The following is a 25,478-nucleotide window of genomic DNA, read 5'->3' on the forward strand; positions in this document are numbered from 1 at the left end:
AAATAAATCAATTAATTAGCCAAGTGAATTAATTAGATTCAATTACATTCAATAAGTGTGGTAGTACAAATAAATCACCAACTAAGTTAAATGCAGCGAAAAATAAATTTGACACAGGTGATTTGTTTACGAATAGAGAAAACTACCGAGGCAAAAACCCCACCGGGTAAATTTAAGGTCACCACTCGCGAGAATCCACTATTATAAAAAACAAGCAATTACAAGTAAAAGGAATCCCAGTATCTAATACCAACCTACAGTTGAACCCTTACTTCAATACCCAATTGGACTTATGATGTAGCGGCAATCTCTCCTTTCAATGCACGAATCCCAGTACGTGACTAACACACCAACTTGAGGAAGATGTTGGCTGCAAAATTCTTTAGTTCATCTAACAATGAAGATTATGAAGCTCCTTGATCACAAAACCCTTGGTGCAAAGACGCAGTAGCTTCTACAGAGAGAATATGATAAACTAGGGCAAATTTTGTCTCCAGTCACAATTTGCGTGCACAATGACTATGCATCAAGTTGCATCACCTGTGACGGCTCTTAAAATAATCCTCATATATGTCTAGGGTTGTGAGAAAAGAAACCCTACACAAATACACATGAATACGTGTGAAATCAGATCTGAAAATTCTAATTTCGTAATTTTCAACAGATACAGTTTCTGTCGAGCTGCTGTCAAGCTTCATCATTAAACCTCGATAGAAATGATTCTGTCGAGTTTTAATGAATATCACTTCTTCACTTGTTTCTTGGACATATTTGCATGGTTTCAATATTAAACTTGAATTCTTGTTTCTTGAAGTACTAAACTCATCCTAAATCTACCCAATTACAAGTAAAGCGCGTTTTGTCAAAGGATTAGCCAATTTACATGACATATGTCTCTAACAAGTCTCACATATGTCCTAACAGTTTATATACCTAGGATTTGAAGAGTATATTGATAAAATATCATTTAATTAAACGGATCAAACGCATTTTATAGATTGGACACTAACCCAACCCGTTTATTAAACATGTTAGTTATGTCAACCTGAATATAATACTAACCAATTAAGTCTCAACCCAAAACCTACTAATTTCGTATCGGATTGTGTCGAATTTACGGATTGGTGTCCAATTTTGACCCCTAATTAGGAATAAGCTATGGCTGGGCCAAATTTGTATTTCTCCTCCTAGAACTCAGATTAGGTGCAGCACTCTCTATCCTAAGTAGTATTGCACTGTGGGCAATAGTTGTTGACGACTGAGATTGAAAGTTTAAAAGTCAACTTTCAATCTCCACTCTTCAATACAAAAAATTAAAAAAAAAAAAAAAAGAAAGAAAAGAAAGTAGAAGTCAAAAGTTTAGAAAGTAGAGAATCGAAAGTTTTTGTGAGAGGAATTTGAGAAACCTGATCCTCTCTTCCATCTTGTCCAAGATTCTGTTGATATCGTTTTACGTTGTTGATTTTCAGTACCATTCAGGTTGTAAAAGCTAAGATGGACACACCCTTTTTGATCTTCCATTGTCTTCGTCTTATATTGTTTCTCTCACTCACTTCCCTTTCTTCAATCCAGAGTTCTCAGCATCCAACTTATGCGCAACAGCTTCTAAGCTCAGCTCAGCAAGACAGAGATTGGTTAGTCTCAATAAGAAGGCAAATCCATGAATACCCAGAACTCAAATTCGAAGAGCACAACACCAGTGCTCTTATACGCAGAGAACTTGACAAGCTTGGCATCCCTTATTCATACCCACTTGCCAAAACCGGAATTGTTGCCGAAATTGGCACTGGTTCTCCTCCTGTTGTTGCTCTTCGAGCTGACATGGATGCTCTTCCCTTGCAAGTAATCCATAATCCTTTTTTTTTTTTTCAGGTTTTGTTTGTGTTTGTATAGGTGTGTGTTTGTTTTTCAAATTGTAGTTTTTGATATGTGTAGGAGCTTGTTGAGTGGGAGCATAAGAGTAAGATTGATGGGAAAATGCACGGGTGTGGACATGATGCTCACACAACTATGCTCCTTGGTGCTGCTAAGTTGCTTAATCAACGCAAAGATAAGCTCAAGGTTTGTTTTTTTAAAATTGCAATGAAATGAATGAAAGTGATTTCGTTCTATATGGGTTTAGTACTTTTGTTTTTAATCTGGGTTCTCAAAGGTATGTGACAAGGACCATAGAGAAACTCACTTTGTCAACAAAATTAAGTATAGAATGTTTCTTCCTTACCAATCATTTACATCTTGATTACACATTATTAGCATAAGATTCAACTACAGAATCGATGCATGTACAATATGACCTCTCATTGTTTGGGAGAGAATTATCATTGGTGTACATATTGGGACACCGCTCTATCGCATTAGTGTTTGAACCCAGTTGTAAATATAAAGCTACTCACTTTCTTAATTGTTTCTTGATGTGCAATTCAGTTCTCACATGTACACTCACAACATGTTTCCTGTTATTACTCAATAGAAGGGTTTATTAATGTTTTTAAGCTATCTTGGCTGTCTACCTGGCGCAAGTGTGTTCATTTCTTGATGTTTTTAAGAATTAAGTTCAACCATGATCCACTCTTTTGTTGTCATGTGTTTTCGGTAATTCCAGAAAATTTCATTGAGCAATAATTAATAGATAACAGGTTTAGAATTTACTTTTCATGTGCTTTGCAGACACCACTTCTTGGTTAGAATTCTGACTTACCCTTAGAAAGTTGGCACTTGTTTCTAAATAGATGTTCATAAAAGATTTTTGTCTCTCTGTTCTCAAAGTTTTCTAAATTTTTCTTCAACATATGTTATTCTAAAACCCCTTTTAATTTGGAACTGAAGGGAACTGTGAGACTTATTTTCCAACCTGCTGAGGAGGCAGGTACTGGTGCATATCACATGATAAAAGATGGTGCTCTTCGTGATGCTGAAGCTATATTTGGAATGCATATTAGTCCTAACCTACCCACGGGAAGTATAGACTCCATTTCAGGGCCTGCCTTAGCTGCCGTATGCTTCTTTGAAGCAAAAATAGTAGGAAAAGATGGGCATGCTGCAGATCCACATAAAAATGTGGATCCAATTCTTGCTGCATCGTTTGTAATTTTGGCATTGCAACAGCTCATCTCGAGAGAAACTGATCCCCTTCATAGTCAGGTATGTCTCTATCCTCAATCTTTTAATGTAATCTATTTGAAAAGTTCCATACTGGGTGGGTGCTTGGTCATGGGTTTATGTACTAGTTGGCATCCCCACATGATCTAATTTAAGCTTTTGGGTTGGATGCTTATTGTAGCTTCCATTTTGCTCCATTGTGAAAAACTCTCTGTAGAACCTCAGGCTATAAAGCCTTCATCTACATGAGTTTGACAACCCCCCCCCCCCAAATCCCAAACAAAATAAATTGCTCCCCTCTATTCTCTGCTAACTTACCTCTTTCAGGTCCAAATTGTTGTCCCCTTTAGTAACTCTTATAGGAGGTTCTCCCCAAACAAAAAAAAAAATTTGGGGGGCTATTTTCAAAATATTTCAGCTAAATGGATTTGCAAGAATGAAGTGAATGGGCAACATCTTTTTTGTTGTTGTTGTTTTGGGGGCAGGGGGGTATACGTGACTGAAAGCATATAAAACATCCAATGTGACGTAGAGCTAACACTTTGCTTTTTCGTTGAAGGTGCTATCCGTTACTTATGTCAGAGGTGGTACTACATTGGACACAATTCCAACATATGTTGAAATTGGGGGTACTTTAAGGAGTCTCACAACTGAAGGCATGCACCAACTCAGGCAACGGTTGAAAGAGGTATATACCATACCTTAACCTTTTCACTTTTTGCTTTATTAGAAAATAGTTTTGCTGCTTCGTTGGTCTACAGCACAAGGTAGGACGTGAATTATCTTTGAAATATAAAGCCACATATCTTTTGTAAATTCAATTTCTGCATAATTTTATATTTCAACTGTTCAATACTCTTTGTTTGCATTTGCTGGCATTGGAAATCCTCCTGGAAAAGGGTGAACTGTAGTGGCAGAATCAAGCAGTTGGCTTTGGTGTCATGCAGATAACATTGCAATTTTTCCACCCTAACACCGTTATTTGTTCTTGATAGTGTTTCAAGATGCACCCTTAGCTGACACTAATTGTCAGCTTTATGAAGTTCTTTTAAGCTTCCTATTACATTCTTTTCCCCATAAATTCTCTACTTTCATTTTATGAATTTGTTGTGTTGGGCTTTAATGTCTTGAATTTAGTAGTTCATCAGCTCTGTGGCAAACTGTCAACTGATTTGTTTCCAAAGATGAACAATTTAATTAGAGCAATCACTAGTTTCAAAGTTGGTGAGGTATATAACTGTGGCTGGTTGTAGGTTATTGCGGGACAAGCTGCTGTACACAGATGTAATGCATATATTGATATGAAAGAAGAAGACTACCCGCTATTGCCTGCTGTCATGAATGATGAGAAACTGCATCTGCATGTGCAGAAGGTGGGCAAACTTTTGCTTGGTCCTCAGAATGTCAAGGTGGGTGTGAAAATAATGGCAGGTGAAGACTTCGCCAACTATCAAGAACTGATTCCAGGAGTTATGCTTGGCATTGGAATTGGAAATGAGGACTTGGGTTCAGTTCACTCCCCGCATTCCCCTTACTTCTTTCTTGATGAGGATGTCCTTCCAATTGGTGCAGCATTACACACTTCTCTTGCTGAGATATATTTGAGCGAGCACCAACGCTCACTTGTGCCATGAAATTTTCAGAATATGGTGTTAATAACATCAACATTTTTTTTTTTTGATAACATCAACATTAATCTAAGTTTATCTCAAATGATAAAGTCTCTTGTTGTCAAACAATGGACCTGGATTCGAATTCCACCTATACGAAAAAGAAAGTTATTAGTGTATTAGCCTGATTGTAAAGAGCAATAAGCATGGAATGAATATTGTAGGTTTCAAATTAGGGGGAAAAACATTAATATCAATTCCATGGTGTTGCAAGTGTTTGAAACTGTCTGTATATACAAGAAAAATGTAATGAAGTTGGTGTTCTAACCAATAACTTCACATTTTCTTATGTGGATATCTGGCTTTTGCCCAGACAATTATTATTGATCGGAAACTTTGTCTGTGGTATGCAACAAAGTGGTTCAAGGGAAAATTTCACCTACAAATCTACCCATATTCCATTTAAAAATCCTCACTCTTTTCAACTTCCTCTCGTTTTGTCCCTGGCCTAAAGAGAGATGCATGCAATTGATTTGCAAAATGGAAGTGTGTTTTAATAAAAATATATATTAATTAAGTTAATAATGTTGTTACAAAATTTATTATGAAATATATTAAAATTCATTAAGGCAAATAGTTTTTACAAAATATTTATACCACACTAATCCTAATATCTTGTTATTTATTCTTCACTGTTTTGTAATTAAATATTTTTCCAACTTATAATATTTTTTTTACCTTTAGAGGGAGTATCGTTTATTTTTTGGAAAGAACATATCAAATGTCTCTTTCAATGAACATAGGAAAAAAAAAACTTATAATCTCAACCCTTGAATCGGAAAAATAAAATATGAAAAGTTAATGTAAAAATGTTTTTGTGAGAGGAATGTGAGAGGAACTTGACCTTCTCTTCCTTTCTTGTCCAAGATTCTGTTGATGTCGTTTTCCTTGTGTTGATTTTCATTGAGTTGTAAGCTAAGAGCCTAGGATGGACTCACCCTTGATCTTCCATTTTCTTCCTCTTATTTTGGTTCTCTCATTCACTTCCCTTTCTCCAATCTAGAATAGGACCAAAGTGGACAAAATAGGACCAAAGTGAACCAAATAGGACCGAATAAGACCAAAGTGGACATAATGGACGAAATAAGATGAAAGTGGACCAAATAGGATGAAAGTACAGAATGGGACCAAAATGGACTGAAGTGGACCTAAAAAGGAATGATGTAGAAAAATGGACTGAATAGGACCAAATAAGACCAATATGGGCCGAATAGAACTGAAGTGTACCAAATAGGACCAAAGTGGACCGAATAGGACTGAATATGACAAAGGTGGACCGTATAGGACCATATTGGACAGAATTGGGCCCAATAGGGACAATGTGTACATATTGGACCGAATAAGACCAAATAATACCGATGTGGACCAAATAGAACTGAAGTGGACCAAATAGGACCTAAGTAGAGAGAATAGGACTGAATAAGACCAAAGTGGACCGAATAGAACCTAAATGGACCAAATAGGACCGAATAAGACCAAGTGGACATAATGGACTGACTAAGACCAAAGTGGACCTCTGGGGACCAATTAGGACCAAATTGGACCAAATAGAACCAATGTGGATGAAATGGACCAAATAGAACCAAATAAGACCAATGTGGACCTAATAAGACTGAAGTGGACCGAATAAGACTGAATAAGATTAATGTGGACAGAATGGACCGATTAGGAATAAATTGAACAGAATATGACCAAAGTGGATTCAATGGACCGAATAAGACCGAAGTGGACATAGTAAGAACAAAGTAGACAAAATAGGGCCAAAGTGGACTTAATAAGACTGAATGGACCGAAGTGGACTGAACGGGACCAAATAAGACCGAAGTGGATTGAATGGACCAAAATGTAGACTGACGTGACTCAACATGAGTTTAACAACAATAAATACTACACTTAAACTTTTAAATGTACTAGTTTTTGCGCTGTGTGTTGCATGTAAATTTCTTTTTAAAATTTATAAATATTTTTAGACACCTAAAATATCTTTTATATATGTTTTTCCTAAGAAATATAAAAAGTATTTTAAAAGGGTTTGAAATATAATCTACTTATTCAATTCCCTCTTTGTTTTCCCTAAAATGGTATAATTGTACGAGTCAAATTCAAGGTTTTCAAAGATTCCAAAACAGATCATATATATATATATATATATATATATATATAAGTTGAAACATAGCATTTACTGTTGCTATGCTCCTGTTGAGCCACATCAGTAGCCACATCACTATTTTATTTTATTTTTTTTGGTTTTCCATCTTTATTGATTGTCTATTGCAAAATTAATTCTTTGTGGCCAAATGTAATGCACTACATGCCATCATAAATTCTAATTGTTTATTATCTACATTGAAAGCTCCTTTCAACATTGAGTGTCATTTCTTTCCATCCTAATCCATATATATATATACACACAATACATTTTGCTACTCAATTATTGAGCCACATCATCCACTTATTTTCTATCTCTTCTTTTCTTTTTTAAACTTTTCTTCTCACTACTCTCTACAAAAAACAAAAACAAAAACCTCTTCTTTTTTCTATTAGACCACACCTACGGTTACACTTCCTCCAACCTTTTCCTTCCCTCTTTGCCTCTTTACCTCCTCCACTACTCTCTAATTCACTGTTACACTTCCTTCATCATTTTTCATAACTTGACCCTTCTTCTTCCCATTTTAATTGTACACACTTACAATTACACTTCCCCCAACATTTTTCTTCCCTCTTTGCCTCTTTACCTTCTCCTATCTAAAAGTTAAAGCGTAGTATTTACTGTTGCTACGCTCCTACTGTTGCTACGCTCCTATTGAGCCACATCACTATTTTATTTTATTTTTTTGGTTTTCCATCTTTATTGATTGTTTATTGCAAAATTAATTCTTTGTGGCCAAATGTAATGCACTACACACCATCATAAATTCTAATTGTTTATTGTCTATATTGAAAGCTCCTTTGAACATTGAGTGTCATTTTCTTTCCATCCTAATCCACACACACACACACACAATACAGTTTGCTACTCAATCATTGAGCCACATCATCCACTTATTTTTTTATCTCTTCTTTTATTTTCTTTTTTAAATTTTCTTCTCACAACTCTCTATAAAAAACAAAAACCAAAACCTCTTCTTTCCCCTATTAGTCCGCACCTACGGTTACACTTCCTCCAACCTTTCCCTTCCCTCTTTACTTTTTTACTTCCCCCACTACTCTCTAATTCACCGTTACACTTCCTTCATCATTTTTCATAACTTGACTCTTCTTCTTTCCATTTTATTTGTACACGCCTACAGTTACACTTCCTCTAACCTTTCTCTTCCCTCTTTACCTCCCACCACTCTCTACTTCACCATTACACTTTTTCATCATTTTCTCTTTTTTATAACTTGACTCTTCTTCTTCCCATTTTATTTTTATAAATTTGATATCATTTCTCCCATTCAATCCATATTTTTACCACACAAAAACTGTGAGTACTCTCTCTCTCTCTCTCTCGGTGAATTTTTTTTTCTTTTTTATAACTCTAATTAAGATTGATGGTTTTTTTTTTATTTTTTTATTTTTAGCTTTGGTTGAATTTTGATTTAGGTTAATACTCAGTTTATTATTATTATTATTTATTTTTTTTTTATATTTTGAAATAGGAATTTGAGTTTATATCAAAACACAATGTACATGGCTATGAATTTGAATATGCCTACCAATTGTTTGAACAATAAATTATGATAAAGTCTATCTTTTATTTCTTTGATTTCATTTTAATTTTGGTTAAGATAAATTTGTAATTTTGTGATGAGTTTTGATTACATGATATCTCCTTCTTCCTTAAAAGAGTTGAAACTTATAAAGTTTAGTTGTATATTAGGTTAATATAACACACTACAACAAAAGTTAGAAAGATATGGTTCACTTTAAAAAAATATTAATCAAACATACAAAAAATAATATAATGATATATTTGTAGAGGTAAAAAGATAAAAAAATACTTGTAGAAATATATTTTTTTTAAAATTGACAATACTTGAAGTAGGTGTTACTTTTTATATATTCTACCCTATTATATAATATATATATATATATATATATATATATGTATATATTTCTATGCATCGCATGGGTTTGCGGCTAGTTCATCTTAAAGACAATAATTTTATTCATCTTAAAGACAATAATTTTATTCACCGCAGTAGATGGTCTAATACTAGTACAACTATGATATGAACAATACTAGTATCACAACATTTTACATAACTTTTGTTACAACTTATCACATGTCGAGTTGTAAGTAGTGGAAAAAATGATGGGTCTCTATATAAGTTCACATCTCAACTACTTACAACTCATTAATCATTACGTGGTGAGTTATGGAAAAAGTTATATAAAATGTTGTGATGGTATCATTGCTCCACAATCACCTCAACGCAAGTACAACATGTCCCTTATAAACTTTAATCTTTCATAGTATTGAAAGGTATATTTAATTTACCATTTTTATGCCCTACACTTGTAAAGTGGTCCTTTTTCTTGGAGTTCAAATTATGGCCAGTACAAGGAAGGATACAATGGTTTGTGTCTTTTGAATTCTGATCTTATTATCTGACATCAGGAATAAGCCATGGTTCGGCCAAATTTGTATTTCCCCCTAGGATTCAGATTAGGTACTATACTGTCTAGCCAAAGTAGTATCATTGCACTGTGTTGCAATAGTTATTAACGACTGAGATAGACGGTTTAAAAGTCAACTTTCAATCTCAACCCCTTGATATAATATATATATATATATATTTTTTTTAAAAGAGAGTAAAAAGTAAAAGGTTTTTGTGAGAGGAATGTGAGAAACATGGTCCTGTCTTCCATCTTGTCCAAGATTCTGTTGATGTCGTTTTATGTTATTGATTTTCAGTACCATTCAGGTTGTAAAAGCTAACGATGAACACACACTTGTTAATCTTACATTTTCTCTATCTTATTTTGTTTCCCTCACTCACTTCCCTTTCTCCAATCCAGAGTTCTCAGCATCCAACTTATGCGGAACAACTATTAAGCTCAGCTCAGCAAGACAAAGATTGGTTGGTCTCAATAAGAAGGCAAATCCATGAATACCCAGAACTCAAATTCGAAGAGCACAACACCAGTGCTCTTATCCGCAGAGAACTTGACAAGCTTGGCATCCCTTACTCATACCCACTTGCCAAAACCGGCGTTGTTGCCCAAATTGGCTCTGGTTCTCGTCCTGTTGTTGCTCTTCGAGCTGACATGGATGCTCTCCCCATGCAAGTAATCCATTTTTGTTTTCAAGTTTTGTCTGTATTTGTGTATGTGTGTGTGTTTGTTTTCAAATTATAGTTTTTGATGTGTAGGAGCTTGTTGAGTGGGAGCATAAGAGTAAGATTGATGGGAAAATGCACGGGTGTGGACATGATGCTCACACAACTATGCTCCTTGGTGCTGCCAAGTTGCTTAATCAACGCAAAGATAAGCTCAAGGTTTGTATTTTAATATTGCAATGAAATGAATAAAAGATATTTCATTCTGTATGGGTTTAGTACTTTTGTTTTTGATGTGGGTTGTCATAGGTGATGCCTTTCAGTTCATTTATGTAATAATTGTGGATACTAAAGCTAAGTAGGAAAAACTTGAGGGGTTTATGTGCTAGTCTGTGATAAACCTATACATTAGGGGAAACTACTAAGTACCATGGAGAAACTCACTTTGTCAACAAAATTAAGTTTAGAGTGATTCTTCCTTATCGATCATTTGCATATTGATGACACATTAGGATTAGCACAAAATTTAACAAGAGAAACAACACATATACAATACGACCTCTCATTGAATAGCTTTTTGTTAGGGAGAGAAGCACCATTGGTGTACATATTGGGACACCACTCTAATGCAAAAGTGTTTGAAACCAGTTGTGTATATAAGCTATTCACTTTCTTTACTTTTTATTGATGTGCGAATCAGCTGTGCACTCGCAACATGTTTCCCATTATTACTCACTAAATTTATGAGAAACTAGTGTAGGACATGGCTATGATGCTACATATACTAATTCAGTAGCAGAAAGATTTCTTTTTAAAGCAATAGACCCTAATAATGAAATAACATTCTTGTGTTGTTCTCCTCATAACAAACCTCTCCTGTTTCATGGATGATTCTCTCATAGAAAGTCTCCTATCTTTTGTTTTCTATGAAACCTAAATATGAGTCCTATGCCTGTGCCATAGTCAAGTGTGTATCACAGAGAGGAAAATTGTGAATACAGCTGATAATGTATTTGGTTAGCTTAGAAAAGATAGCTCTTGTAAGCTAACCAGATTTGTCAAAACTTTCTTCCTTAGCAATCTAATTTTTTATTTGTCCAAACTTTCATCTTTTTCAATGTTGTCTGTGATGATCAGATTTCTTTCCAGTGGCGTTTTTATTTCTGGTTAAATTACTACTTTGACATAGATATTTGTGGGTATTCTATCTGTATGTTTGGACTTTTTTCTCATGATTGCTTTCCAAGGATCTAGTATAGGATCAAAAGGCAGAAAGACCTTTCTAATCAATAGCTATTCCAGTCCTTTTCCACCATTCCTTTTTTTCTTTGAGGATTATGTGTATGAAGCTTTTATTAATGTTTTCAAGCTGGCTTGGCTGTCTACCTGGTGCAAGTGTGTTCATTTCTACTCTGTAAAAGAATGGAGGTCCAATTGTGAATTAACAGAGAATGGCAAAATCAGAGAGTGGAAACTGAGAATGAGCTTGTATAAAATTTCAATCAGTGAAGAGCTCCTTGTAGGAATATAGCCAAGAGGCTCTTCTAGTTCAAAGAACATACTTCTTGGCTAAAATGATGAGTATGTTCTTGTCTCACTGTAATGCTGTCTTTATTTCTTTTTCTTTTTATTTATTTTTTAAATAATTTTTTATAGGTAAATAGGGGAGAAGGGCTGGTGGGGTTCTAACCCCAGTGCCCAAGCAGCACAAGAGGTTCTGGAACCACTGGGAAAGCCCTCGAGCTTATTTGTAAAATAATTTTGATTGAATTGTTTAAATGTAAGGCTTAAGATTAATTGACATTGGAAATTTGAATCTCCTTTGTGCTAGAGACTTTGTTTCTTTGATAGAAAATGAGAGTAACAAATGGAAGATTTAGTGGGCCTATCGTCCTAGAAGTAACATTCATCATAACAATAACACACAAAGAAATTATATCTTTGATCTGTATTCTCTAACTTTCTATAACACATTATACAGGACTCAACCCAAGTACATTAATGTGCCAAGGATAAGGGATCACACAATGGAAAAACTTACAAGATAGATTTGATTAATATTTAATGATTTGTAATCTAAAAATAAAGTTCAACCATGATCCACTCTTTTGTTGTCATGCGTCTTCAGTATTTCCAGCTAATATGTCGTTGAGCAATAATTAATAGATAACAGATTTAGAATATACTTTTCATGTGCTTTGCGGACACCACTTCTTGGTGTTTGATAGAATTCTGACTTGCCCTTTGGAAAGTTCGCACTTGTTTCCAATTAGATGTTCATAAAGATTTTTGTCTCTCTGTTCTCAAAGTTGCCTAAATTATCTTCAACATGTTATTCTAAAACAAAACACCTTTTAATTTGGGACTGAAGGGAACTGTGAGGCTTCTTTTCCAACCTGCTGAGGAGGCAGGTGCTGGTGCATCTCACATGATAAAAGATGGTGCTCTTCGTGATGCTGAAGCTATATTTGGAATGCACATTAGTTCTATACTACCCACAGGAATTATAGATTCCAATTCAGGGCCTGCCTTAGCTGCAGTATGCATCTTTGAAGCAAAAATAGTAGGAAAAGATGGGCATGCTGCAGATCCCCATACAAATGTGGATCCAATTCTTGCTGCATCATTTGCAATTTTGGCATTGCAACAGCTCATCTCAAGAGAAACTGATCCGCTTAATAGTCAGGTTTGTCTCTATCCTCAATCTTTTAATGTAATCCTTTTGAAAAGTTCCATACTGGTTGGGTACTTGGTCATGGGTTTAAGTACTTGCTGGTCTCTCCACATGATAATTTAAGCTTTTGGGTTGGATGCTTATTGTAGCTTCCATTTTCCATTGTTATAAACTCTCTGTATAACCTCAGGTTATAAAGTCTTCATCTACCTGAGTTTGACCACCCCTCCAAACAAAATAAATTGTCCCCCCTCTATTATCTGAAAACTTAACTCTTTTAGTCCAAATTGTTTAGTAACTTTTATTGGAAATTTTTTTTGGGGATTATTTTCAAAATCTTTCAGCTATATGGCAATGCAACAATGAAGTAAGTGACTAGGCAACGTCATCTTTTTTTTTTTTTTTTTGGGGGGTGGGGGGTGGTATGGGTGACTGAAAGCACATAAATCATCCAATGTAACATAGGGCTAACACTTGACTTTTTGTTGAAGGTGCTATCTGTTACTTATGTCAGAGGTGGTACTACATTGGACACAACTCCAACATATGTTGAAATTAGGGGCACTTTGAGGAGTCTCACAACTAAAGGCTTGCACCAACTCAGGCAACGGTTGAAAGAGGTATATACTAAACCTTTTCACTTTTGGCTGTATTAGAAAATAGTTTTGCTGCTTCGTCGATCTACAACATACAACGTAAGGTAAGTCGATCTACAACATACAACGTAAGGTAAGACGGGAATTCTCTTTGAAATAGAAAGAAACAAATCTTTTGTACATTCCATTTCTGCATAATATACTTATTTCAATTGTTCAATACTATTTGTTTCCATTTGCTGGCTTTGGCAATCCTCCTGGAAAAGGGTGAACTGTAATGGCAGAATCAAGCAGTTGGCTTTAGTCTCATGGAGATAACATTGCAATTTTCCCACCTTCACACCGTCATTTGTTCTATAAGTGTTTCAAGATGCACCCTTAGCTGACACTAATCGTCAGCTTTAAGGGGTTATTTTGAGCTTCCTATCACAATGTTTTCCCATAACTTCTCTTCTTTTACTTCATAACTTTGTTGCGTTGGGCTTCAATGTCTTCAATTTTTTAGGTCATCAGGTCTGTGGCAAACTGCCAACTGATTTGTTTCCAAAGACAAACAGTTTAATTAATGTAATCACTGGTTTCAAAGCTTGTGTTGTATATAACTGCGGCTGGTTGTAGGTTATTGAAGGACAAGCTGCTGTACACAGATGTGATGCATATATTGACATGAAAGAAGAAGATCACCCACTATTGCCTGCTGTTGTGAATGATGAGAAACTGCATCTGCATGTGCAGAAGGTGGGCAAACTTTTGGTTGGTCCTCAGAATGTCATTGTGGGCGAGAAAATGATGGCAGGTGAAGACCTTGCCTACTATCAAGAACTGATTCCCGGAGTTATGCTTGGCATTGGAATTGGAAATAAGGAGTTGGGTGCAGTCCACTCCCCACATTCCCCTTACTTCTTTCTTGATGAGGATGTCCTTCCAATTGGTGCAGCATTACACACTGCTCTTGCTGAGATATATTTGAGTGAGCACCAACACTCACTTGGGCAATGAAAGTTTCAGAATATGGTGTTTATAATTAACAGCTTCTCCAAACAAAATTGGGGGTAAAGCTTTCTATCATGACCTCTCTCAAATCCTGCAAAAGTGAGAAATTTGTATACTGGGTATGACATTTTTTTTATTATTAATTTTAATTAGTTTAATTGGTAAAGTCTCTTGTTATCAGACAAGAGACTTGAATTTGAATCCCACTTACACAAAAAAAAACTCATTGGTGTCTTTTTTTGCAAAAATGAGGGCTTTATTTTGGAATCGCAAAAATTCATATGATTTGTTGTGAATTTGTTACCTTATTGAAAGTTGTTGAATTATTTTGTGATTTTTTAGACAGTGGAAACTTGCGAATGGCTTAGGACGATGGGTGTGCTCTAGAAATATAGACCTCCAAATCAGTTCATAATTAGTATTCTGCCCCCAAAATCTAAAATGGGCTTATCATAGTTTACTTAGCCTGCCTAATCACTTGCTTCGTATCTTAATGTTAGTATTTAATTTATTCGGATGCCACAATTGTATAAGGCCAAAATTGGACCCCGAGGTCAGGCTACGCTTAAGACACTATAGTATAGTCCATCCATGTGTGTAGCTACGAACATCCTCATAGAAAATCCATGGTTTTTAAGCTGGATGAAAAATTCATGATGTTACAAAATAAAATGAGGGGACAGTTTTATATTTCTAATCTCATAATGTGGACATCCTCTTATGAGTTTGAGTTTCTACGTGAAACTTTCCATGTTTCAAAATCTTTCGTGGAGGCCATGCGATTGGGATAATGCACCAAATAAAGTTACAATTACAACCACAAACACAGTGGGCCATTGTGAAAAAGTCCCAAAATCTGATTGGTGGAGAACCACTTCCCATGTTCTCCCCTACTACTCTTTCTTGCATACATTGCACCCAAACACCCGAAGCTCTTTTTGAGGTAGGTAAGGGGAGGATAAGTTGGTGTTCAAAGTTCAAACCACAAACAAGAAATATTACAAAAGATGTCATTATCATTAGATTATCACTTGAACAAATGAATCCCATCTGAAACTCTTTTCAAATTCTTAATTAACATAAAACTCTCTAGATTGAAGCCTCTTGTTGTTACTTATAATAATTTATTTACCCTAGAATTCCATAGACCCCAGTTTTTTTTTTTTTTTTTTTTTTTTTTTTTTTTTTTTTTTTGACCTTTAGCTTTTCAAATAAATGATATTGTCACAATAAAGGAGGGAAAGAGGAAAAGAATAAAAAGGAGGGGGGGGGGGGGGGGGGAGTTTGTGTTAGGGGCCATAAAGAACTGTATAAGAAAATCGAGGCAGGTTTAAGACCACAAAGGACTGCCCTTAATATCAGAAAGCAACAGTAATTAATAAATAAAGGACCAACTTTACACAGAACATCGCATGTTGTCTCTCTTTCTTTCTCTTAATCTGCATATATCATGGACCCCCTTGACAAGACATAGCATCTTCAATCTTTATGTTCATGCACACACACACTCTCTCTCTCTCTCCCCATTAGTTGTGACTTTCTAAAAGTATTCTGCACCAATTCTGGTTGTCTGTAACCCTCTATCCATTTTTTTTATCCAATATGGTGATTAAAGGCTTGTAAATTGACCTCATAAAAGAAGTGACCATTTCCTCAAATTAATCACTATCCTAGCTTTCAAACCTGACATGGACACCATTTTCTCTACGGATTATGTTGCTTTCAGTTGTCAAAGCAGCACAACTCATAATTGCACCAGAAAAGTTGTGCAAAGTAACGATATTAGCTCTAGCAATAACGTACCTACAACACAATATTGGCTCTCACAGTCATCATCATTTAGGAATTTGCATGAGTAAACTTGTTCAACGTTTAACAGGGGCATTCAATGATAACGTGCATCGTATTTATATCTTAATTTCCCCGTAAGGAATGCACCTTCTCAATAGTTTATAGGTTTTTATTTGATTTTAGAATATAATCTTTTGTATAACGCTTTGTTTTTAAGTAAAATATTTTTTAGAAAATATTTATTTATTTATTTTCACGTGTTTGTTTATAGATAAAATGTAGTTAAATTTATAAAATATTTCTTGTTGATTGTAAAATCATTAATAAAAAGTTGTAAAATATACCGTGGCTTCTCCTCTCGTATTTGATGGCTAGGTGGTTGAAGACACCGCTCCAATGACTAGTGCCGGCGGTCCAATGATTGGAGACTCCGATTTGGTGATCGGCGCCAATGGTTTGGTGTCCAAAGACTCCGTTCAAGCAATTGGTGCTTGTAGTTTGATGTCCAGAGACACTGCATCATGACCAATGCAAGAGGTCCGATAACTAGAGATATTGTTTTGTCGAGTACCGGTCACTAGAGACATTGCTTCGATAGTGATCATCAACAATTTGGTCACCAAAGCCATCATTTTGATTACTGATTCTAGCGGTCCAATCACTGAACCTCCGGCACTAGTGGCTTCGATGGCTGAGCCATTAGTTTTGGTGGTTTGCTTGAAAAATTTTACTTATCATATCAAACACCTAGAAATATTTTATTGAAAAATTTTACTTTTCATACCAAATACCTGAAAATTTTTATTTGTTATACCAAATACCTGAAAATATTTTACTTTTATAAAGGATTAATGTTGTGGAAGTAAAAATGGAACCCTAAATTAATGAATGACTCATTTTCTTGTGGTGTACGTCCATGTTCCCTTTGCTTGTTCAATTATTTGATATATTTCAATTGAAACATGCATGCAATTCACGAAAGCAATGTTTTTTCAATAATTTATACTTTCGGCTAAAAGTGTAGATTTAGGAAGATTTCGAATTTGCAATTATGCACGAATTATTAGTCATCCCTACATAAAAGAGCACCTCAAAGTTTTTGTACTAAAAAATGTGAAAGAAATTCAATCACAAGTAGGAATCAAGACACATGGCACATCTAATTGCAACCTCTTGGCCAATATTGTAATGCTCACTATATTCATTAATTGTTCTTCATTATTTTATATCTAAAAACAAAAGTCGTTTTCCTATAATTTCAGTCACTCATATAATTTAGTGATCTTGATCGTTTACTGTTAATTAAAACAGTTGTAAGTTGTGACAACTCATACTAGCATTATCATGGTCCATAACGTACATGCTCTAACACATTGATTCCCTTCCTTGAGTACATAGGAATTTTTGTAGACCATAGGTCTAATCTTACTCTTTCGTGTTTGAATTTTTCATGCACGAGCGTTTGAGTTTTAACTGCAACAAAGAATTTTGTGGTAAAATGTTGCCTACAATTTTACATTTCATAGCTGGATATATATGTTGGGCAAGGCACTAAAAAGCAATCCTCTATAGCCAATGACACAGAATATTCTTTGATTATGCAATAATGTAATGACAAGAAACTAAGAACTACCCTTTAGGAAAAAGGTTACTTCGAAAACGATTTGGAGGAGAATTTTTCTAACACAATATGTGTCAATTGATAAAATTATTTACATATACTTTAGTCACATGATTTATTTAATGAATTATGTGACTTGGTTAAATAAATATGTAGACGGTTTTATGAATTATCACGTAATGGGTTGGTAGAGATTTCTCCAAACTAGTTCGAAAGATTGGTTTGTGTGATATGAAATATAATAGCCAAAGTAATGGGTGGTTGAGTAGAACTGCTTTATAAAGCCGAGCAACGCTCTAGATTCTATTCTAACCGACCATCCTAACAAAGAAACAATGGAATGGCCAGCACCTGCCTTGATTAGAATCTCCTAGTCAGCCTATACATCATAGATGATATTGTAAACCCATCTTTACTAATGAAAAAGGAGAAAGATAATCAAACAAAGTCAACCGAAATTCTAAACTTTTGCCTGCTTGTTGGCTGGTTTTTGTGTGGGTTTTGCATCAGATAGAAAGATATGTTGGTTGGTGAAGTTTGTTTGCCTCGGAAAGGTGCAGTGGTTGAGAGCTTGGAAAAAAAAGCTTTAAATGTTGAGAGGTTCTGTTGAGAGTCCCATGGTGGTCATTGCTGAGTCATATCCACGTGTTAGGACCTTAGTAAGTTGGGCCTTTTCTTTTTGTGTTTCTATAGAAGTTATACCAGTTTGGTCCAAATTTGGCGGACGAAACAAAACTAGAGGGGCATGAATTTTCATATTTTCTTCAAAAGGGTTGGTTTGCTTTGAGATGGAACGAGAAATATTGTTCCAAATTAATCCCCAAGTAGGTGCAGTTTGGTGAGGTTGTGAAATATCATGTTTAAGGAAATTCTTCCTCTCTCTCTCTTCTCCCTAATTAAGTAATTATCATAGAGGGAGAGAGAGAGAGGGAGAGACTGGTAAACCCAACAAGAAGTTTTTTGATAATTAACCCAAAGTTATAAGAGAAATAAATTGGAAAAGAGAGAGATAGGATTGGTAAACCCAACAAGAAGTTTTTTGATAATTAACCCAAAAATATAAAAGAAACAAGTTGGAAAAGAGAGAGAGAGAGAGGATTGGTAAACCCAACAAGAAATTTTTTTTGATAATTAATCAACCAAAATATAAAAGAAAGTACAAAATGGAAAGAAAGAAAGAAAAATGATTAAGCATTGCCAATTGAGAAGCAGCAGCCCATGTGCGAGATCAACTTTCTAGTATGTAGATCTTTACACGCAAAACTTAAACACATTTTCATGATCCCTACGTTTCATCCATCCCAAGTCAAAAAAGTCATGGAAATTAAATGTAAGTGATTATTATTGCTTAACCACTAATATTTGGGCGTAAGCATTTTCTTGAGTTGTTAACTTGTTATGGTAAATTAATTCTAGTAAGTAGTTTGTAAAATTTTACCAATCTATTTTGAAATGGGTTAGATTAGTTTTTTTTGGTTACATCAAGTATAGACTTTAATATGAGTCTATTTATGTCAAAAGTTTTTTGATCCAGTAGTATGTCAAGTGCCTTTTATATGGTAAACCTGCATTTAAAATACCCTTTCTCTCATCACTTGTTGTAAAAAAACAAAAAACAACAACATAATTAATGGTATTTTTGTTTGTACTAGATATTTAATGTTACTTAATAAATTTGACATCGGGATATATATTCTGAAATCAGTTAATTAAAAAAATAATCCACTCTTCCCTTATGGTTAAAGCCAAACTTTCTTTAAACATTTTGTTAGATTGTAAGACCCTTCTTTACAGCGAAAAAAAAAGCACAAAATATGTTGTTTTATTATTAATTAAGTAGATTGAGTTGCAATTCATATTAAGTATTTATTTATTTTTCTTTATATAAAATGTTGTTTTATTTTAAAAACTTTATTTATTTAGTTATCTTTCAAGTTAATTTAACTTTTTTTTTTAATTATTATTTTAAATGCAACAGGTACACCTAAAGAGGTTGATAACTTGATGTAGCTCACAACATCTAGTATTTTTTTCTTCTTCTTTTATGATGATGATATCATTAGTGAACTTTAAATTGAGTAAACTTAAGAATTTATGTATTATTTAACTTTTATTTTTAATTATTTAATTATTTTTTTCTCTTATTTGTATTGATAGGAAGACAAAAACAATATTATTATTCATGTGAAAAAATATGGTTCAACTCGTAACCTGATTGACCTTGTAACATGATCAACCCAACCCGTTTGCAACCCATTTAGGACAATTCAAATTTGACTCGAATCCAGATGGGTCAAACTCGAACCAGATTAACTTGATCTGTTTATTGGTCTAACACCAATTCACTCATGAGAAAGTTTAGAAGCACAACAAAATCTCACAATATTTTCATAACACCCTTATTTTAAGTTGTGGTGGTTCTCGATATAATTTTATTTTGACTTTTGGTGAACTGACACCTCAACTTGTTATGAAAATGTAGTGAGATTTGTTATGTTAGTAAAATAACTCATCAACCCATATCACAAAATCACAATTAAACTCTGTTTTTTGTTTTTTTGGCTAGGTAGTTCACAACTTAAAGTGATTGCCCACCTTAAGTTATGTGTTACTAGTATTAAATTGATTATAACCAATGTTTGGTGAAGAGATAAACAATTGGATGGGCAGCATGTATGGTATGTCCCACACAAGATCCACACCTCAGGACATTGGAATCTAGGTTTGCCCACATAAGATGGATTTACACGTCGGACAGTCTGAGTTATGACACGGAAAATCCACGAGTCAGTGCATGATGAAAATGTGATGTGTACTTTTTCAATGGTTTCTTTCTCTTGGCCTCACCAATTTCACCTCTCTTTCTCACTATAAATCTGCCAACTCTGCTCCGTTGCTCTCTCCCTCTTCTCTCCCTCTTCAGCTTTGGAGTTTGAAAAGAATTCCAGAAAGAAATAATAAACTAAGTCTCTCTTTGTGCAATTAGTGGCACTGCATGTGCTCAGAGAATCACACTGAATTTTGCTAATATACCCCACCGTCCATCCATTATACTCTCACTATATCTACATATAAAACCACTCTCTTCTCATTGTTACTCCCTCTCCCTTCTCTTTTTTCTTTTCCCATTTTGAACAACTTGGGTTTTGTTTCTCTTTCATTCTTGATTCATAGAAATGGGTGAAGAAGCTAAACAGGTGAGGCTTTTGATATCTCTGAGTTTTGGCTTTTTTGGAGCTGCATTTTATTTTAATCCCTACTGGTTGTTTTTCATTTGTATTTGGTAGGAACAAGCTAAGGCAGAGGCTAAGCCAGAGGAGAAGAAAGAAGAGAAAGCAGAGGAGAAGAAGGAAGAGAAGGCACAGGAGAAGAAGGAAGAAGAGCCTAAGCCACCAGCTCCGTTTGTCTTGTACGTGGACTTGCATTGTGCTGGATGTGCCAAGAAGATTGAGAAGTCCATCATGAAAATTAGAGGTCCCCCCCTCCCTTGTCTCCCTTTCTCTTTGTTAATTGTTATGTATGTTTTTGTTTTTCAATGCTAGTATATGTTAGTATATGTGTATATATAGATTCATGCTAGGACACAACAAAAATTAACAGCATTTTTGAATTAGCATTAAAAATATTTTAGACTACATATCGTGGTAGGCTCTTGTACCAGGTGGTAGACTAATTTAGGAACGTTGTGAATTTACCGTTATATTTGTAGTTTGGGTCATGCTAATGAGTGCCTTTAAGACACTCATTAATAATCTATTTTAGGAAAGTTTTGATACCACTTGTATGAGAAATAAAAAAAGCTGTCAAAATATTAATTATTTTTTTTTCATTTTTCATAAAAACTTTCTTTAAATAGATTATTAATTAGTGCCCTAAGAGCACTTGTTAACTAACAGATACCCTTAGGGTATTTGTTAACAATCCATTTTAAGAAAATTTTTATGAAAAAAGAAAAAAAAAATATTTTGATAGTTTTTTTCATTTTTCATAAAAGTGATGTCAAAACTTTTAAAAATTAGATTATTAACCATTGTTCTAAGGACACTCATTAGTACTGATGGTAGTGAAAATATGAGTTCAAACTTGCTACATACTCTGAATTTTGCACTGAAATTCACACACTCACATGGCACCTCACTTGGCCCAACACATCACCAAAAAAAAAAAGGGGTAACTTTTTAGTGTAAAAAAATATTACTATAAACTTATTGATGCGTTGGAACTTGTGTGCTAAACCTGTATGTTGTTGTAAGCAGGAGTGGAAGGGGTTGAGATGGACATGGCTAAAAATGAAGTGACTGTAAAGGGGATAGTGGAGCCTCAAGCGGTGTGCACGAAAATTATGAAAAAAACTAAGAGAAGAGCAAAAGTCTTATCCCCATTACCAGCATCCGAGGGTGAACCCATTCCAGAAGTTGTTATTTCACAGGTACCATGTAGTTCCTTTAATTATTCTAAGTGAAGGGCTTAATTACTGAATTTTTTGCAAAGTACATGAACCAACATGTGTGGTTTGTTGTGTTCCAGGCTGGTGAATTAAAAACAGTGGAGCTCAATGTAAACATGCACTGCGAGGCCTGTGCTCAGGAACTTAAGAGGAAGATACTGAAAATGAGAGGTACTATTATGTTACATTTTCCCTATTCTGTATAAGCTAAATGAATGATTTGTGTGCACGAGCAAAAAAAAGTTAATTGTTTGAGTGTGACCTGGCAACTACAAGAAATAATAAGTCAGGGAAAGGAATCTCCTCCTTTTGATACATTTTTGTAACACTATATATATATATATATATATATATATATATGAAGGTGTTAAGTTGTGATTGATTTGTGAGAATTGAATGATAGTAACTTATGTGATAGTGATAAACAAATTATAATTTGTCGGTAAGTTGTGAAATTGCTAATGTATTTAAACATGATTTTGGAAATGTTTTTTTCCCAAACAAATTTGGAGAGAACTCTTCTACTCCATTTTAAGTCACTATCATATTAAATAATAATAAATAATCCACGTAATTAAAAATCATATATAAATAGTCTTTTGTTTAGCAAAAAAAAAAAATATAAATAATCTTTTGATCTATGATATATGTAATCCAATCAGTTTTATAGGAGAACATTTTTCATTGATTTTTATCCACTTATCTCATGTATCAAATATGTATATCCTCTTTCTTATAGTGTGTAGTAACACATTATTGAATTATCAATATCTGACTGATCCATTAAATTATCTTATACATAAGATACATGTATCTTCTATTTTATAGTATGAGTTTTTAGTTATAGGGTTCATATTTTCACATACGTATGATGTATATATATGACATGATATGAGATACTAATATTTTTGTGTGCATTATGATAGGAGTCCAAACAGCCGTGACTGAGCTTAGCACTGGTAAGGTCGTGGTGACAGGGACAATGGACGAAAACAAGCTTGTAGATTATGTTTATAGGCGCACCAAAAAGCAAGCTCGAATTGTACCACAACCCGTGCCTGAACCAGAGAAGAAAGAAGAAAACAAAGAAGGTGAGAAGCCAGCAGCAGAAGAAGCAAAACCAGAAGAAAAGAAAGAAGAAGAAAAACCACCAGAAGAAGCTAAGAAAGAAGAGGGTGACAAGGGTGGTAACAAGGGTGAAAGTAATGAGAACAAAGGTGGTGGTGGTGGTGAGGAAAAGAAGGAAGAGGCCAAGAAGGAAGGTGAAGAAATTGTTGTCATCAACAATAATATTTATGAGGAAGGTATGAAGAGAATGATGTACTATTACCAGCCAGATATTGATGAGGAAGGTATGAAGAGAATGATGTACTATTACCAGCCAGTCTATGTGATTGAACGAATCCCACCTCCTCAGCTCTTCAGTGATGAGAATCCAAATGCATGTTGCATTTCATAACAATTTGATCAAATTATTATGTGATCAAAAAAATGTTATTGTAATGTGAATTGTCCAATAGCTTCTAGCACTGCTCGTGATGAGAGAATTTTATAGAGATGTTTGGTGTAAGGTGTCAAATGGAATTAGATCGAAAGTGATGAATAATAATTTAATCATTCTCTGTATCTTTTGTATTATAGTTTAAATGAATGCATATATTATCAATCAATTAATTAGCCATATACTATATAGTTAAGAATATTCTAAAGTTTTAAATATTTGTCCTTTGGCATTTGCTTCTTTTATTTTATTAGGGACTTTAATATATTTAAACAAATGTAACCAATTGATATAAGGGGATTGCTTTTAGGCAAATTGTTTGATAAAAAGGGCATTTGCAAACTGTTTGATGCAATCATGTGTCGATGTATGTAACAACATGCGGTAGGCACTAGGCAACGCAAGTAATCACAAAAATTCCCATTCGATATTATATTTTTTTGTTTTCACTTGTAAGCATACCTAATACTATAATCATGCACTAATAAATTCACATGGTTTCTGTGAACCGTGTCAAGCAAAGATTGATGTAATCTATGGGAAAGAATGGTAGCTTCGGCATCTAATAATAAAGAATATTTCAGTACCCTCTTGTTAAGAAAACATACATATGCAAGATGAGATCATTATATATGCCAAACTTCGCAACAATGTTGAATCACATGCAACATCAGTGATTAGTGTTGTGCTCGTGGGTGGAGTGGAGGCGAGGGTTTACATAGATAGTTTTCACAATTATTGGACTAAATAAATCTGCAATGGTTACTTGGGAGTTGGCTTAGTGGTTTCTAAAACCTTATGATATCCATAAAATCATGGATTCGAAACATCTTGTTAGCATCTTCAGGTCACCTCATAGGCAATATTTATTTCATACTAGTTGTTGCACACAACCGTACATACACATACAATTTATACTAAAATTGTAACTAGTGTATGTATATGGTTGTGTGCAACAATTGAGTGTGTATTAATAATTAACCTTTAAAAACTAAAAGATAATTACAATTATTGTATGTGTATTTTTTTTCTTCTAATTGTTAATAGTACTTGATGTTCACTTGAATGGTTTTTTAGTGTACAAATAGTTCTCAGTTAGAGCTTGCATGAACTTTTGTTTCTAAACTAATAGAGTAGTTGCAGTGAGTTTGAAAAGTGTACATGGTATATATGTTCATTACATGGGAGAAAAACAAAATTCCCACCAACTTCTTATTGTACATTCAGCAAAAAAAAAAAAAACTTCTTATTGTACACTTTTGGTGCTGAAGCCTAATAAATGGAAAAGAATCCACTGCCTAGTCAGATAAAATGCTGTGCATGCGCATGTTCTCTCTTTTCTCTGTACTTATCCCTAAATTTCTGAAAATGTTCTACTTTTGCCATCTCTGTGCTAAAATTCTCCTTTCTGATCCTCTTTTTACTTGAAAGAATGCTAGATTGAATTTGGAAAGGGTGGCAAAAGCAGTTCAGCATAGGCCCCATGGCTTCCAGTGATAACCACAGTTGATAAGCAGCAGATTAACACTAAGGGCACACATTAAGCCATTTATTTTTGAAAATATTTTCTCGAAAACTAAAAAAATTGTAAATATTTTTTCAATTTTCGAAAAAATTTTTCAAAAAATTATTAATTATTGTATGCTCTTGGAGCACGCATTAGCATAGGCCCATAGCTTCCTGTGATGACCACTGTTGATACTTGGTAAGCCGCAGATTATAACATTAATTATGACATGCATACCCTTGCAATCATTGAGCAGTCCTGTGATCCGAATATCCATCTTTACAAGGTTTTGAGTGGGTACAAAAGTCAATT

General features: G+C 34.4%; 2 protein-coding genes across 8 annotated transcripts; both read left to right on the plus strand.

Annotated features, from left to right (window-relative positions):
* Nucleotides 1-1,332: 1,332 nt before the first annotated feature.
* LOC126698598 (IAA-amino acid hydrolase ILR1-like 5) lies at nucleotides 1,333-14,607 on the plus strand. Of its 7 annotated transcripts, none has more exons than XM_050395942.1 (6): nucleotides 1,333-1,479; nucleotides 1,573-1,842; nucleotides 1,936-2,061; nucleotides 2,827-3,141; nucleotides 3,659-3,787; nucleotides 4,353-5,043. In XM_050395942.1, the coding sequence occupies exons 2-6, from the start codon at nucleotides 1,822-1,824 to the stop codon at nucleotides 4,731-4,733; spliced, it is 972 nt and encodes a 323-aa protein (XP_050251899.1). In that variant the 5' UTR covers nucleotides 1,333-1,479; nucleotides 1,573-1,821; the 3' UTR covers nucleotides 4,734-5,043. The 7 variants fall into 7 exon arrangements, with proteins under 7 accessions (XP_050251899.1, XP_050251896.1, XP_050251895.1 ...); XM_050395943.1 differs by lacking the exons at nucleotides 1,573-1,842; nucleotides 1,936-2,061; nucleotides 2,827-3,141; nucleotides 3,659-3,787; nucleotides 4,353-5,043 and adding exons at nucleotides 9,777-10,046; nucleotides 10,130-10,255; nucleotides 12,408-12,722; nucleotides 13,202-13,330; nucleotides 13,925-14,607 and having other exon boundaries at nucleotides 1,343-1,479; XM_050395941.1 differs by lacking the exons at nucleotides 1,333-1,479; nucleotides 1,573-1,842; nucleotides 1,936-2,061; ... (1 more) ...; nucleotides 3,659-3,787; nucleotides 4,353-5,043 and adding exons at nucleotides 9,557-9,682; nucleotides 9,777-10,046; nucleotides 10,130-10,255; ... (1 more) ...; nucleotides 13,202-13,330; nucleotides 13,925-14,607.
* Nucleotides 14,608-20,595: 5,988 nt separating this feature from the next.
* LOC126699516 (heavy metal-associated isoprenylated plant protein 9) lies at nucleotides 20,596-23,784 on the plus strand. Its single transcript, XM_050397384.1, has 5 exons — nucleotides 20,596-20,908; nucleotides 20,999-21,185; nucleotides 21,968-22,140; nucleotides 22,239-22,329; nucleotides 23,085-23,784. Exons 1-5 carry the CDS (start codon nucleotides 20,888-20,890, stop codon nucleotides 23,615-23,617), a joined length of 1,005 nt encoding a protein of 334 aa, XP_050253341.1. The 5' UTR covers nucleotides 20,596-20,887; the 3' UTR covers nucleotides 23,618-23,784.
* The last annotated feature ends 1,694 nt before the right edge of the window (nucleotides 23,785-25,478 follow it).

This window comes from Quercus robur, chromosome 9 (assembly GCF_932294415.1).
Source record: "Quercus robur chromosome 9, dhQueRobu3.1, whole genome shotgun sequence".
In the NCBI taxonomy this organism is placed as follows: Eukaryota; Viridiplantae; Streptophyta; class Magnoliopsida; order Fagales; family Fagaceae; genus Quercus; species Quercus robur.

What these genes read in the sequence shown, in the direction of transcription:
- LOC126698598 (XM_050395939.1), top strand. Translation starts at nt 1,495, where the DNA reads ATGGACACACCCTTTTTGATCTTCCATTGTCTTCGTCTTATATTGTTT. An exon ending in TGGATGCTCTTCCCTTGCAA is followed by an intron (nt 1,843 to 10,129) that starts GTAATCCATAAT and finishes TTTGATGTGTAG; the next exon opens with GAGCTTGTTGAGTGGGAGCA. An exon ending in AACGCAAAGATAAGCTCAAG is followed by an intron (nt 10,256 to 12,407) that starts GTTTGTATTTTA and finishes TTGGGACTGAAG; the next exon opens with GGAACTGTGAGGCTTCTTTT.
- LOC126699516 (XM_050397384.1), top strand. Translation starts at nt 20,888, where the DNA reads ATGGGTGAAGAAGCTAAACAG. An exon ending in TGGGTGAAGAAGCTAAACAG is followed by an intron (nt 20,909 to 20,998) that starts GTGAGGCTTTTG and finishes TGTATTTGGTAG; the next exon opens with GAACAAGCTAAGGCAGAGGC. An exon ending in GTCCATCATGAAAATTAGAG is followed by an intron (nt 21,186 to 21,967) that starts GTCCCCCCCTCC and finishes TGTTGTAAGCAG; the next exon opens with GAGTGGAAGGGGTTGAGATG.